This window comes from Rhinopithecus roxellana, chromosome 1, assembly GCF_007565055.1.
Source record: "Rhinopithecus roxellana isolate Shanxi Qingling chromosome 1, ASM756505v1, whole genome shotgun sequence".
In the NCBI taxonomy this organism is placed as follows: Eukaryota; Metazoa; Chordata; class Mammalia; order Primates; family Cercopithecidae; genus Rhinopithecus; species Rhinopithecus roxellana.
This window is the reverse complement of record NC_044549.1, coordinates 43,042,532-43,056,136: the sequence shown is the minus strand read 5'-3', so window position 1 is coordinate 43,056,136 and position 13,605 is coordinate 43,042,532. Positions and strand designations below refer to the sequence as shown.

Here is a 13,605-nt window from a genome sequence, read left to right as displayed (position 1 = left end):
TGCTAGAGCCTTTCATCTGGGGCTTCTTCAACAGTAAGGTGACCCCCTAAGTCTGCACGGATTCACCTGACCCTCGACTGGGGGTCCATTTTATGTGGGGAAATGGAACAGGCAGAGTCTGCCCTTCCCCCCATTTTAGGCTTTTGATTATACCATCGTAGTAAGAGATTAAAAGCTGAAGTATTTCATTTTTGTTTTGCTGCTATAATTGGCTCCTCTGACACCTGACAACTCAGCTCTCTCTCTACCAGCTCAGCTGAGTAGCTGATGTCTCCCATTAGAATAAGCTCCATGACAGCAGGGGCTCTGTCACTTTTCCTCACTGTGACATTTCTAGTACCTGAAATTGTCCCTTACAAATATGAAGCACTCAATAATTGATTGTTGAAGGAATGAATGGAAAAATCTCAAGAATAACTAGGGAAATGCAATTTAAACCTCAGTGAGAAACCATTCTTTTTGCCCATCTGATTGGCACATATTAAAAATCATCCTGGTAATTCCCAGTGTCCGTGAGAGTGTTAGGAAAATGGGTCCTGTCATGTACTGCTGGTGAAATTCTAAACTGGTACAATCTTTTTGGAGGACAGTTGGTAATATGTAAGAAAATTAATTATGGGCTTAAGCATTGACTTAGCAATTCCGTTTCTTAGGAATTCATTCTACAAAAGATACATGTGCACAAAATTAGAGGTATACAGATATTCATTGTTTATAAGAACAATACACTGGAAATAAGTTAAATGGTTTAACAAATAATGATGCATCCATATAAAGTAATGCCATGTAGCTGTGAAACAGAAAGCTATAGGGCAGTACACTATTATAACTAAGAGTATGGATTCTGGACAGTGTGAGTTCAATCTCAGCTCAACTACTCACTGCCTGTGTTACTGTAGGCAAATTACTCAACTCCCCTGTGTCTCAATTTCCTCTTGTGAAAAACAGGAACAATAATGGTACCTACCTCCTAGGTTTGTTGTGAGGATTAAAGGAATGAATATTCGAGTTAGCGTTGGAGCAAACCCTGGTCTGTGGTAAGCATTAATTGAGTTACTTGTTTTTGTTTATTTATTTTTAACATTATTAATGATAGAGAACAATGTCTATCAACATAAAATGAATAATTTATAGATAAATTTACTCAAAAAAGTTTTTAAATAAGTATATTTAGGATACTTAAAAAGATATTTGAAGTAACATCAAAAAGTACAAAAAATTATAAAACATTAAAATAGGCCATGCCTATAATCCCAGGATTTTAAGAAGCTGAGACGAGACAATCACTTCAAAAAGGTTCAAGACCATCCTGGGCAACAAAACGAGATCCCGTCTCTAAAAAAAAAAAAACAAAAAAACTAGCCAAGCATGGTGGTATGCACTTAGAGTCCCAGCTATTCCAGTGGCTGAGGCAGAAACATCTCTTGAGCCTGGGAATTAGAGGCTGCAGTAAGCTTTGATGGCACCACTGCACTCCTCTAGCCTGAGTGACAGAGTTTTTTGCTTCCATACATGTCAACAGTACTTCTGGGGACAAAATACCAGGTTACATATTTTGGAAATGGTATTAAAACTCCCCTCTCATAAAGGAAAAATAAGCCACAGACTCTCAAACACTTGCTCCTTCCAAAAAAAAAAAAAAATGTCTGCTTGCCTTGGGGGCCTCTCTGTTCCATACCAATTTCACTCTTGCTCCCAAACAACCCTATACACATCCTATTCAGTGATTGTCTTTCACTAAATCAACTTGTCTGATTGCTCATTTTCTCTGGAACCCATTAAAAGCCCTACTGAAACAATCAACTAATTTGGGGGTAAGATACTCCCTACTAGACAACATACATCTTATTTTAAAAACACTGAAATGGTGGCTTAACGTAAGGGGGTGAATCCAATAGAACTATTAGGCTCCATGACAATTCTTTGGGAATGATAGGTCTCAGCTGTCTATTCACCTCCAGGTGATGGTTTTAATGAGGGCTATCAACAACAGCAGGAAATGGGAGTCAAAAGTAACCATCCACGCAGATATCTGCAAAAATCTGGGGGGAAATCAGTGGACCTTTCCACAGGAATAAGGGTTTGAGCCAATCTTGCATAAATCTTAAAGTGGGCCGGGCACTGTGGCTCACGCCTATAATCCCAGCACTTTGGGGAGGCTGAGGTGGGCAGATCACCTGAGCTCAGGAGTTCGAGATAGCATGGCCAACATGGTGAAATCCCATCTTCTCTAAAAATACAACACTTATCTGGGTGTGGTGGTAGGTGTCTGTAATCCCAGCTACTTGGGAGGCTGAGGCAAGAGAATCGCTTGAACCTGGGAGGTGGAGGTTTCCATGAGTCAAGATCATGCCATTGCACTTCAGCCTGGGTGACAGAGTGAGACTCTGTCTCAAAAAAAAAAAAAAAAAAAAAAAAAATCTTAAAGTGAAGAAATATTCCAACTACCACTCCAGGTACATGAAATTAACTAGAAGTATTGTTCAAGAGAAGTGAGAAGCCCTAGGACCCAGAGAACCCTCACACCAAAAGAGAGCAGCTACCAAAACTCAAACTGGAAAGATACTTCCTCCTGATGTGGGAGCTACTGATTTTTCAAAAACCTCTCTGGCTCCAGTCTAACAGTGTGATGCAGGTGCCAGGACAGCGGCAAACAGAGCTTGAAAGTTAGAGGTGCCTCTGCAAGTGGCACTAGAAATTCCTTTCGCTTTATAAATACAGGGCACAAACTGTAACCTAATTCTGCAAGGCCATGGGTGCCCATTTCAGTCTTAAACTCCCATCCAATTTTACCCTCAAGAGCAGGGGTAGGAAATACTACTGTGTCAGATTTCCATGACAGAGGACACAACATATAAGGGAGGGAAAAGTGAAACAGAATTGCTTGACTGTATTGCTGTTTCTATGACATGAAATGAATTATTCAGCTCTACCTTTTGGGGGTGGATTATTTGGACCAATTGCATCTCCTTTCTGTCTTTGGATGCCTGCCCTGTGGCTAGGTCACTGTTCACCAGCCCAGTAAGCAGAGATGGGCCCTGAGAAGAAAGGCAGATAGAATTCAAATGGAATTTTTCCTTTTTTTAAAGAAGAATAGAATCTGATTTGTTGTTGCTTTTCACCATGTGTGAATTATTGGCAATGTTATTTTCTAATCTGATGTCATGGGCTTTCCATTATGTCTTTAAATTTGCACTGCCAAAGATATAGTCACTTATTCTCTCACCACCACAAAACTTAAACGGTTACCATTTGAAGTTGTTGTTTTCAATATTGATAACTCTCTTCTCAGGAGCTAAGAAATTTCTAAGAAGTGTCAACCCCAAGTCAAGGGCAAAAGTGACACCTGAACTCAGTTTTCATCGAGTGTCTCAGCTTTACTTTCTCACTTTCAGTGTGCAGAGTCAGAAAAGTTGGTGGGAGATGGTGTTCCAGTTTAGTGTTTTCTGGAAATGTGTTTCCAGGACATTTTTCTTCCTTCTCTCCCAGATCTTAAGAGCTGGGCTGGTCACTTTGATGAGAAGGGCTTGGGCCCAAGCTTTTGGGTCAACTGAGGTGTCAGCTGCAGGTGATGGGGAGGATGCACTGGATGAACATGGATGAGGCGGAAGCTGTATTATCCACCAAAATTGTTCAGGCCCCATGGAAGAAGTCTTACTACTTATTTATGGTTTACCATGAGAGTTAGGAGAAGAGTCAAGTGAACAAATGATAAATCTACATTGCTGGGTGTGAATCCAAGCTCTGCCACTTAGTAGCTATGTCGATCTTGGGTAAACTACTTCACCTCGCTGGGCTTTAGTGCCCACATCTTAAAATGGGAAATAATAACAAGACCTAAAGCAGAAAGTTATTGTGTGGCTTAAACGAGTTAATATTTATGAGGTACTTAGAACAGTACCAGGCACAAAGTAAGGGGTATATATGTATATATATACAGTCATGTACTGCACAGCCACATTTTAGTCATATACAATGATGGTCCCATAAGATTATAGCACCATGTTTTTACTGTATCTTTTCTATGCTTAGATATGTTCAGATACACAAAAACTTGCCATTGTGTTATAGCCACCTACAGTATTCAGCACAGTAACATGCTGTGCAGGCTTGTAGTCTAGGAGCAATAGGCTATGCCAGGTGGCCTAGGTATGGAGCAGGCTATGCTATCTAGTTTTGTGTAAGGACGCTCTATGATGATTACACAATGACAAAATCACCTAACAATGTGTTTCTCAGAATGCACCCCTGTTGTTAAATGATTCATGACTTTGTGTATATATGCATTTGTCAAATAAATAAAATAAGTCATGTGCGGTGGCTCATGCATATAATTCTAGCACTTGGGGAGGCTGAGGTGGGATAATTGCTGGAGCCCAGATAATCGAGGCTACAGTGAGCTGTGACTGTGCCACTGTACTCCAGCCTGGGTGACAGAGAGAGATGCTGCCTCAAAAAAATAATAAATAAATAAATAAGAAGTTGGATGAGAGGGGAATCTTATTAGATAATGTTCTCTACAGTCTTGTCTTCTTGCCTTGCTCTCTGACACATGCATACCTCCCACCTCCCCAGGAGCTAAGGTAGCAGGTCATGGACCCTGGGGGTTGGAAGCTGCTGTTGTTACCTAAGTCAGTGAACAGCTGGCACATCTACAGACCTCACACTCAAGGACTCCACAAGCTAAGCAGAAAACAGAAATCCCAAAAGGCTTATTCCAGCGAGCATGGATCTGAGGGACCATCTCTTTGTAGTTCCCTGACTCCTCATCACCCACAGCAGACATGGGAACAGTGGCCAAGGGCATGGTGTGTGGCCATCTTGAGGAGGTGAACTCATGGCTGGTGGCCTGTGGGTGCTGGAGCCAAACTTCAGGCTCAGTTCACCTCCCTGTCTTAGTGGGGTGGCTTCCCTCTCAGACCTGCAGGTGGAGAGAAGGAGCAGCAGGAAGAGGTGGGCCAGGAGTAACTACAAGACACTGAGTCAGGATACATGGCGGGGACTGCAGCCAACCCCTGTTTACAGATGAAGAAACTGAAACTCAAAGTAGAACTGTAAACAGGGAAGATCTGAGTTTTGTGAGGCTGGATGCTGTTAAAATTTTGAGGGGAAGCAGTGGATAGTTAAGAAAAAGAATGTAGAATTCAAATACGAAATGCCCCTGACTGCTACCACCACCGGATAGGAGGAGAATGGCATGGAGGGAAAAGTTGCAGAGGAAGGAGACAGTGGTCATAACTCATTGTGGTTAAAATATCTTACTTATTCAAATTTTACCAAAGCATAAGACATGTGACCACACTGCTAGAGGGCTCTTCACAAGGTCTTGAGGGGGATTTAGAAAGGGTTGTGCAAATGGAGGGCTCTGAAGCTTCAGCTTCATTAGGCTCCACTGTGAATCAGCTGACACAATTAGCTGAAGATCCATAGTTGTCAGGAAGCTGTAGCAACCATGATGTATGTGCATGGGCTATAGGGAAGGGAGTGAGAGAGGGTAGGGAAGGCAGGGACGTGAAAACTCGTGCTCCGTATGAAGGGAGACTTTTGGAATTCCATCAGTTGTTTCCTAGGAGCCTGAGAAAGACAGAAACAGGGTCAGAAACGACCAGAAGAGAATATGTGTTGAGCAAAAGAGTCAAGTCTCAGGGGCCTCAGTGCAGCAGCCTTCCCCTATCCCCTTGGGATAGGCCAGGCTACCCCACTCTGAGCATCTAGGCTCACTGATGTGAGACTGCGGAGGCGGAAGAAGCACATGGCAGGAGAGCTCCATCCCAGCTACCTGCCATCAGCTGCTCTCAATCATAACACTTCCTTCTTCTCCAGGAAAGTCTTTTTTGCATGTGGTCTTGTACAACGCTCAGTAGAAAGTGAGTAAAACCCACCAAGTCTCAGGCCTGGGCTTGCAGTGGTCAGACTCATCAGGAGACAGTAGGATTCCAGGACTTAACAAAGCTGAAAGGTTCTTACCAGAGAGCAGGAAGGCCATCACAAAGAGAATGTTACTCAGTCCCATAGTGCTAGAGTCAAAAAAGAAAAGGTAAAACTTGATTAGAAAAGGAAACTGAAAACCGATGTTCCCCAAAACATGATCTAGAAGTGGAAGTTGGGATTCACTTGGGTTCTTGGGTGTGCAGAGACAATGCCAGGGGTTCATCAAAGCCATTTCCTTTTGCTCTTAGCTCCATAGATAGGTCACATTTCCCAACCTCCCCTGCAGTTAGATAGGCCATGAGACTGCCTTCTAGCCAATGGAATTGTGGGCAGAAAAGATGTTTCTTCCAGATCTGGCTGCTAAAGTCTCCTCTCTCGCCTCTCTCTCCTGCCTTCTTAGCAGCAGGGGATCCAGAGGAAATGTCCGAGGGCCTAGAAAATAGCAAAGTCTTACAATGGAAGGGACCTGGTTTGCTTAATAAACTAGTAAAGCAGCTCTCTTTACACCTCTCCCACAACTGATCTACATTGGATTGTGATATTGGCAAAACATAAAATTTGGGGGATTGATTATTGCAATAGCTAGCATTATTTATCTTGACCAACACAACGGGTATCATGGAGGCAATTGGAGAGTATTGTATTTAGTCTTAGAAATCAGCCTTCCTTTTGTTTTCCTGTGGTTCTCAAACTTGAATGTCAGTAAAAAATCACCTGGAGAGTTTCCTGGGCCTCATCCACAGAAAGTCTGGCTTAGTAGGTTGGGATGAAACCCAATAATTTTTATGTTTAACAACATAAGGTGATGATAATGCCGCCGGCCCAAGGACCACACTTTGAGAGCAATTCACTTAATCTACATGATGAAGCCAAGAAAAAGGATATGCTTTGCTTTATAACCTCTATCTTCTTTCTTCCTCTCCCTCCTCCCTCCTTCACCACCCACGCACTTACCCTAACTAGCACCAAGAAGGCTGCTTAGTGGCCTATAAGGAAGCAAAGAATAAGGAGAGGTGACCAACATTAGATACGATCAGACACATTCAGGATGGTACGGCCATAGACAGGAAAGATGACCAACATAAGAAACAGGTGGAAAAGCAAACCAAATACAGTTGTATAATACAGAGCCAGGGACAAGGGCAGTGCTAAATGCTTGCCCTAGAAATCTGCCCAATTTGCACTGAGTGGGACATAAGTTTGGCTTATAGTTTTTTAACAGCCAATGTAAAAAGGAAAACCTAGCCAGTGAATTAATTCACAGGTCTGTCCACTAAATTCATAGTTCTGTTGATAAAAACAAAGCAATTCTTTCCAGGAAAAAATGCACAACTATTCTTGATCCAATAGCAGAAATGTATTCCCCAGACGGTGTTGTCTAGAAGCCATCTGGGTTTCTTTCCTCTGCTTTCATAGCTCCCAGTGCAAAGCATTGGGCTAGAAGTGTCTGTTATGTTTTTTTCTTCCTTCTAGACTATAATTTTTGTTTTTTTAATAAATATTTTTGAATAGAGCATGGTACTAAATGTAGATGGTACTAAATTTGGAAGGTAAAGGTGATAAATAGTGGAAAGCAAGTCTCCCTCCCAGCCTTGTCCCCTAACTGTCTAGTTTTCTTCTATAGATGTAACAGGGTGATCATCGTTACCTGTTACCAGTTTCCTGCCTCTACTTGAAGTTACTTTAGACAAAACTAAACAAAAACATTGACCCATATTCTGTTTTCTTTTTATTTTTAAGCACAAATGGTAGCATACTGTGTACAGTTTTGCACACATATGACTACCTTGGAGATTATTCTGTATCAGCATGTAATGAGTATCCTCATGCTAACAGTTGCATATTAGTCTATTATATTATATTGGATGACAATAATAAGATTGGAAACTTACATCGTTTCCAATCTTTTGTTGCAATGGAAAACCTTGATTATACACCATATCACATAGGTGGGAGTAAGCTACATTCCTGGAAGTAGAATTCCTTGACCAAAGGGTCGAAGAATGTTGCAAATTGTTCTCCCCTGAGATTATATGTTTATGCTCTGATCAACACAGGAGTGCTTATTTTCATGTACCTTTTCCCAAAGTGTTTTCTAATTTGTGATCTTTAGCAATAGGAAAGGTGAAATTACATCTCATAAGTTTTAGAAATCATTATTAGTTGTGGTATGATATACATAAAATTTGCCATCTTTACCTTTTGAGTGTACAGTGGTATGAAATACATTCACACTGTTGTGCAGTCATCACTACATCCACCTTCAGAACTCTTTCATTTGCAAAACTAAGCTCCTATACCCATTAAGCAATAACTCTTCATTCTCTCCTCTCAGCTCTTGGCAACCACCATTCCACCTTCTGTTTCCATGAATTTGACTGCATGGGGTATAAGTAGATTCATACAGTATTTGTCTTTTTGTGACTGGCTTATTTCACTTAGCATAATGCATTCAAGGGCCATCCACATTGTAGCATGAGTTTGAATTTCCTTTCTTTCTAAGACTAAATGGTATTCCACTGTATGTATATACTACATTTTGTTCATCCATTCATCTGTTGATGGACACTTGAGTTGCTTCCACCTTTTGGCTATTGTGCATAATGCTGGTATGAACAAGGGTGTACAAATATCTCTTTTAAGACTTTGCTTTCAGTTCTTTTGGGTATATACCCAGAAGAGGAATTGCTAGATCATGTGGTCATTCTATTTTTAATTTTCTGAGGAACTGCTACACTATTTTCCACAGCGGCTACATCACTTTACATTCCCATCGACAACTGGAACAAGAGCTCCAATTTCTTCACATCCTTGCCAGCACTTGTTCAATTCTCATATTCTATGTTAAGTAGGTTGCTGTTGGTGATTTAGTATGAGGAATTTCACAGGAATCAGACAGAGAACTCTGTTCCCACGCTCTGCCCTTGTTGTGGTGTCAGCTTTGGCTCAATAGGTAATGCCCAAACTCTGAAATCTATTGGCTGGAAGGGAGGGAGACAGCGATCAGGAACCAGCCGTTCAGCTCTTACATGGAACACGTACTGCGTATTTTCAGCAACTGAAAATATTTGCAACTAGTCACAAAGTATTAATTTTCTATGTAAAAAAGAGCTTCTACAAATGAATAAGAAAAACAAGAAAAAAGGCCAAAGACCCAAATTAAAAGCGGGCAAAAGAAATGTACAGATAGTATATGGAACTGGAAATAACTATCTCATATATTTGAAAAGATGATCATACTCACAATAAAAGAAATTCAATATAAAATTATATTCAAATAATTACATGAAATCTGTATTGCTCTGAAGAATCTTGGACAAATGGCCCCTGTAATTCACACAGTGGGGAGAAGCACTGACCCTGACAAAGAATCAGTATCATTTTTGAATTCTCAGTTTGGAAACTCTCTCTTCCCCTGGGTTAGAAGCTGCTTCTCCTTACCTTCCTTCTGTCAATACTGGTTTTGTCCTCTGAAGCTATCTAGAGTAAGCCTAACACACTTCTGCCAAAGTCCTTCAAGGATGTGGTGACAGCAACCACATCTCTCCTCAAAATCCTGGCCTGGCCCAGAAGTAATCCTTCCAGTAAACTTCACTAATGTTAATTTGGAGACCACATACCATCCTAGAAAACACTCTGGACACTTAGTTTATCAGTGACCCTGTTGTAATAGGATGCTAAAATATGCAAGATTGATATGATTTTCTTTTATTAAGTACAAGTGCCCCATATGAAGAATTTCTCTCCACTCTAGCCATGATGTGTGTGTGCGAGGGTGTGTGCTGGGTTATGAAGCCAGTTTCTCCAATGTCATTGACTGTGAAGGTGAGTGAACCCCCAACCACAACCAGAAGCCATAACTTTCTCCAGTGGGCCTGCAAAGTGGAAACTCTTGCCTTTGGAGGGAGAGAGCAAAAAGGGGAACGGAAGAGGAAAGAACCTAAGAATTTACCGGGGGGATTCTCTGAGAGGAGATTTCTGTCAGCTAAGCACAGAATAAGGTCTATGAATAAGGTGGGTGAACTAGTCAGCAATCTAAAAAGAGGAGCCTCCAAGCCTCCATGTAACTGAAGGTTCACTCCAGAAACCAAGAAGAGCACCTGCCGTAACCCACTTTCACTTACTTTCTATGTCTGGCCCATCAAAGAACATGAGTAAGAGCCAGCTAAATGATTAATCGTACTGTTACTGCTCACGACAGGGTGAGATTATTTGTCCCCATGTTACAGATGAAGGAATGGAGTCTCAAAGAGGTCACAGTACTTGCCCTTGGCCGCCCAGCTAATGAATGGTACAGCTGAGATTTAAACCCATGCAGCCTCACTGTGTTTCTTTCACACTGGCAGAGCACCTTTAAAAATGCTACCCAGTTTTTGCTCTGCCACAGGAGCCAGCGGAAAGGACTCTGATGCTCTCTAGCCTCTGAGACAGAGGGGAGCAGCACAGCCTAGGGCCAGGTGTGATGGTGGCTCCTGGAATCGAGAGGACACTCAGAGAGACAGACTGGGCTAGGAGAAGGGGCCGTAAAGCATCCCTTTGCATCAAGAGGGTTTCTGCCCTGAGCTGCTGTTCATTCTGCAAACACTGCTCGAATACCCACTGTGTGCCAGGTACAGAGAGTTCTTCTCCGCTCTAACCTGGGCAGGCACTAGCTTCCCAGCGTGGATTTAGGCTTCAGGTGCACACTACTGTGGACCATCTAAGCCACACCTAGAAGAACTCTGGGGAAATATGACTACTTGGGCAGAAAAGGAAGGAACTAAGAAGGGGTATCTTTGTGTCTGATGTCTGAAGGAGCGTGTGGGCTCTTGTTCAGGCAAAGAGCAGGATGAGGGGAAGTGGAGTGGCAGCAGCCAGAAATGGGGTGGGATAGGGGAGTGCAGAGAGGATGAAACAGGAAGTGAGAGGAGGGGTCCACGGTAGATGTTGGAGAGCAACAAAGAAAAAGATTTATTTCACAACTTTGTCTAGAACGTTAGTGGTAACCGGAGTATCAGGAAAAATGCTGACAAGTTTGTTGGTGCCTCAGAAGGTTATTTATTGAGGCAAACATTTGCTGCATCTACTCAGTGTCAGATTGTTCTAGAGGTTGAGGGGTTGTAAAGACATGCAGGCCTTGGTCCCTCACCTGACACTAAAAAGAAGAAAAAGTGTCCACAAATAACTACAATGCAGGCTCCAGGGCCAGTGTGGAAGGTGGTAGGTAGTCCTTGGCTTCTCGTGAGGTATACAAGAGTTCTTGCCCTGAGCAAAGCAGGGGACACCACAGTCTCTGTGGAGGAAGGATTTGGTCAGCTTCAGCCCCGCAGCACTCAGGGCCCAGCTCACTGCCTTCTGCCGATTCATACTTGTGGTTGGACAAACCAGGCCTGCTGGACTGGCACGTCATCAGCTTGCTGAGAAGAGAGTGGAGTTCCAGTGCAACCCTAGCTGCCTGGGGCCTTGGCTTGCTTCTGGGTGTGACATGCTGCACAGCGTTGCTTCTCAGATCACCAGGACCTGAAGCTATATGTTTGCAGCAGGTATGACTACCTTTGAGATACTGGGAGGAGTAAGATAGGCTTATTTCTTTCTTTATAAAGTTTCTGAACTGCAAAATAGGAAGGTTATTGGGAATCAAATATATCTGAATTTTAGCAAGGCTTCTGACAGAGTATCTCATGATATACTTGACAGCAATAGGGAGAAATGTGGTATTAATATTGATACAGTTGTTATTCATTCATTTGCTATTGGTTCGTTCATTCGTTTCTTCCACAAATATTTATTGAACCAGGCATTGTGTTTGGTGCTAGGAATATAATGAGCAAAACCAGAAACAGTTCCTCTTCATGTGGTTGCCTACAGTTTAGTAGAAAAGCAAGATAGAGATCAAGTAATCATACAAAAAAATGTAAAACTAGCTATGACAAGTGCTACAAAAGAGAGGTTCATGGTACTTTGAGAGCCCATAACAGGACCAGCCTAAACTGAGATTTGAAGAATGATATAGTAGATTAAAAATAAACACATATTCTTGGCTACTCCTCCTCCCATGAAGAGGTAGAGTCTGATCTCCTCTCTTTGAATCTGGGCTAGCCTGAGTGACCTGTTTGACCACAGAATGCAGTACAAAGGGTATTCTGGGACTTCGAAAGCTAGGTCATAAGAAGCCTTGAAGCTTCTACCTGTCTGTCTTGAGTACGTTTTCTGGAGTTCTGAGCCACCATCCCGAGATGTCCCACTATCCTGAGACCATCATGCTGGAGAGGCCTGTATAGCTGTTTGGGTCGATGGTCCCATCTGGGCCTTCCTCCCATCTCTGCCAAGCCACCAGACATATGAATAAAATCTTGGATCTTCTAGATCAGGGGTCAGCAAACTACAGCCTGTAGGCCAAATCTGGCTACCACCTTTTTTTTTATTAATAGTTGTACTGGAACGCAGCCATGTCTATTGTAAATTATTATCTATGACTGCTTTTGCAGTACAATGGAAGAGTCGAATAGCTATGATGGAGACCTCATGGACTGCAAAGCTGAAAACATTTTCTATGTGGCCTTTCATAGAAAAAACTGCTTGATCCCTGCTCTAGATCAGCACTGTCCAATAAGAATACAAAACAGGACAGGTGCGGTGGCTCACACTTGTAATCCCAGGACTTTGGAGGCCGAGGCGGGTGGATCACCTCAGGTCAAGAGTTTGAGACCACCCTGGCCATTATGGGGAAACCCCATCTCTACTAAAAATACAAAAATTAGTCGGGTGTAGTGGCAGGCACCTGTAATTTCAGCTACTCAGGAGGCTGAGGCAGGAGAATCACTTGAACCTGGGAGGCAGAGGTTGTGATGAGCAGAGATCGCGCCCCTGCACTCTAGCCTGGGCAACAGAGTAAGACTCCATCTCAAAAAAAGAGAATATAATACAAGCCACAATTACAAGCCACAGATATAATTTGAAAACTTGTAGTAGTCACATTGAAGATATTAAAAAGAAATAGGTGACATTAATTTTAATAACATATTTTATGTTATCTAATGTATCTGAAATATTATAATCTCAACATGTAATCAGAATAAAAGTTATTAATGAATATTTTAAACGCTTTTTGGTGGTACCAAATCTTCAATAATCATGTGGGTGTTTTATAGTTACAGCACATCTCAGTTAGAACTGGCTGCATTTCAAGTAATCAGTGTCTACCAAACTGGACAGTGCATCTCCAGATCAGCCCATCCATCAGCTTAATAACATCAGGTGATATCAATTGATGGCATGAGGAACAGAAAAATCAGCCAAGGCCTCCTCAAATTCCTGACCCCAAACATTGTGAGAGTGGGTAAGGGGTTCCTTGTTCTAAGCTGCTAAGTTTGGGGACAGTTTGTAATGTATCAACAGGCAAACAGAACAGATTGAACAGATTGCTAAGTAGGTGAAGGGCTTGGGAGTTGACAGGAAGAGTTCTCAGCAAAGGGAACAGCATATGCAAAGGCACTGAGGGAGGAGGGCACATGAGAGAAGGTACGAGGAGGTCCCTGTGGCCAAAATGAAGAGATAAGTGAAAGACAAGGCTGAAGAGGTGAGCAGGGGCCAGATCACACTTGTCTTATGAGTCAGTTAAAGATTTCGGTCTTTATATGTGAACCACCAAAGAAATTAGAGCTGAGAGTGACATCATCAGATTTGCATTTTGAA

At 42.3% G+C, this 13,605-nt stretch overlaps 1 protein-coding gene across 8 annotated transcripts in view; it reads right to left on the bottom strand.

Moving 5' to 3' along the window:
* Window positions 1-13,605, bottom strand: part of CD86 (CD86 molecule) — a 62,876-nt gene that overhangs the window by 23,804 nt on the left and 25,467 nt on the right. For 4 of the 8 annotated variants that reach the window (XM_010370528.2, XM_030941844.1, XM_030941840.1 and 1 more), the window contains exon 2: window positions 5,968-6,017. The exons of 1 other annotated variant lie outside the window; for it this stretch is intronic. In XM_010370528.2, coding sequence (XP_010368830.2) covers window positions 5,968-6,017 — 50 coding nt within the window. Of the gene's footprint in view, window positions 1-2,933; window positions 2,950-5,779; window positions 5,852-5,882; window positions 6,018-13,605 lie in introns of those variants that run through there. 3 more of the 8 variants (XM_030941863.1, XM_030941868.1, XM_030941876.1) reach the window with 3 other exon arrangements.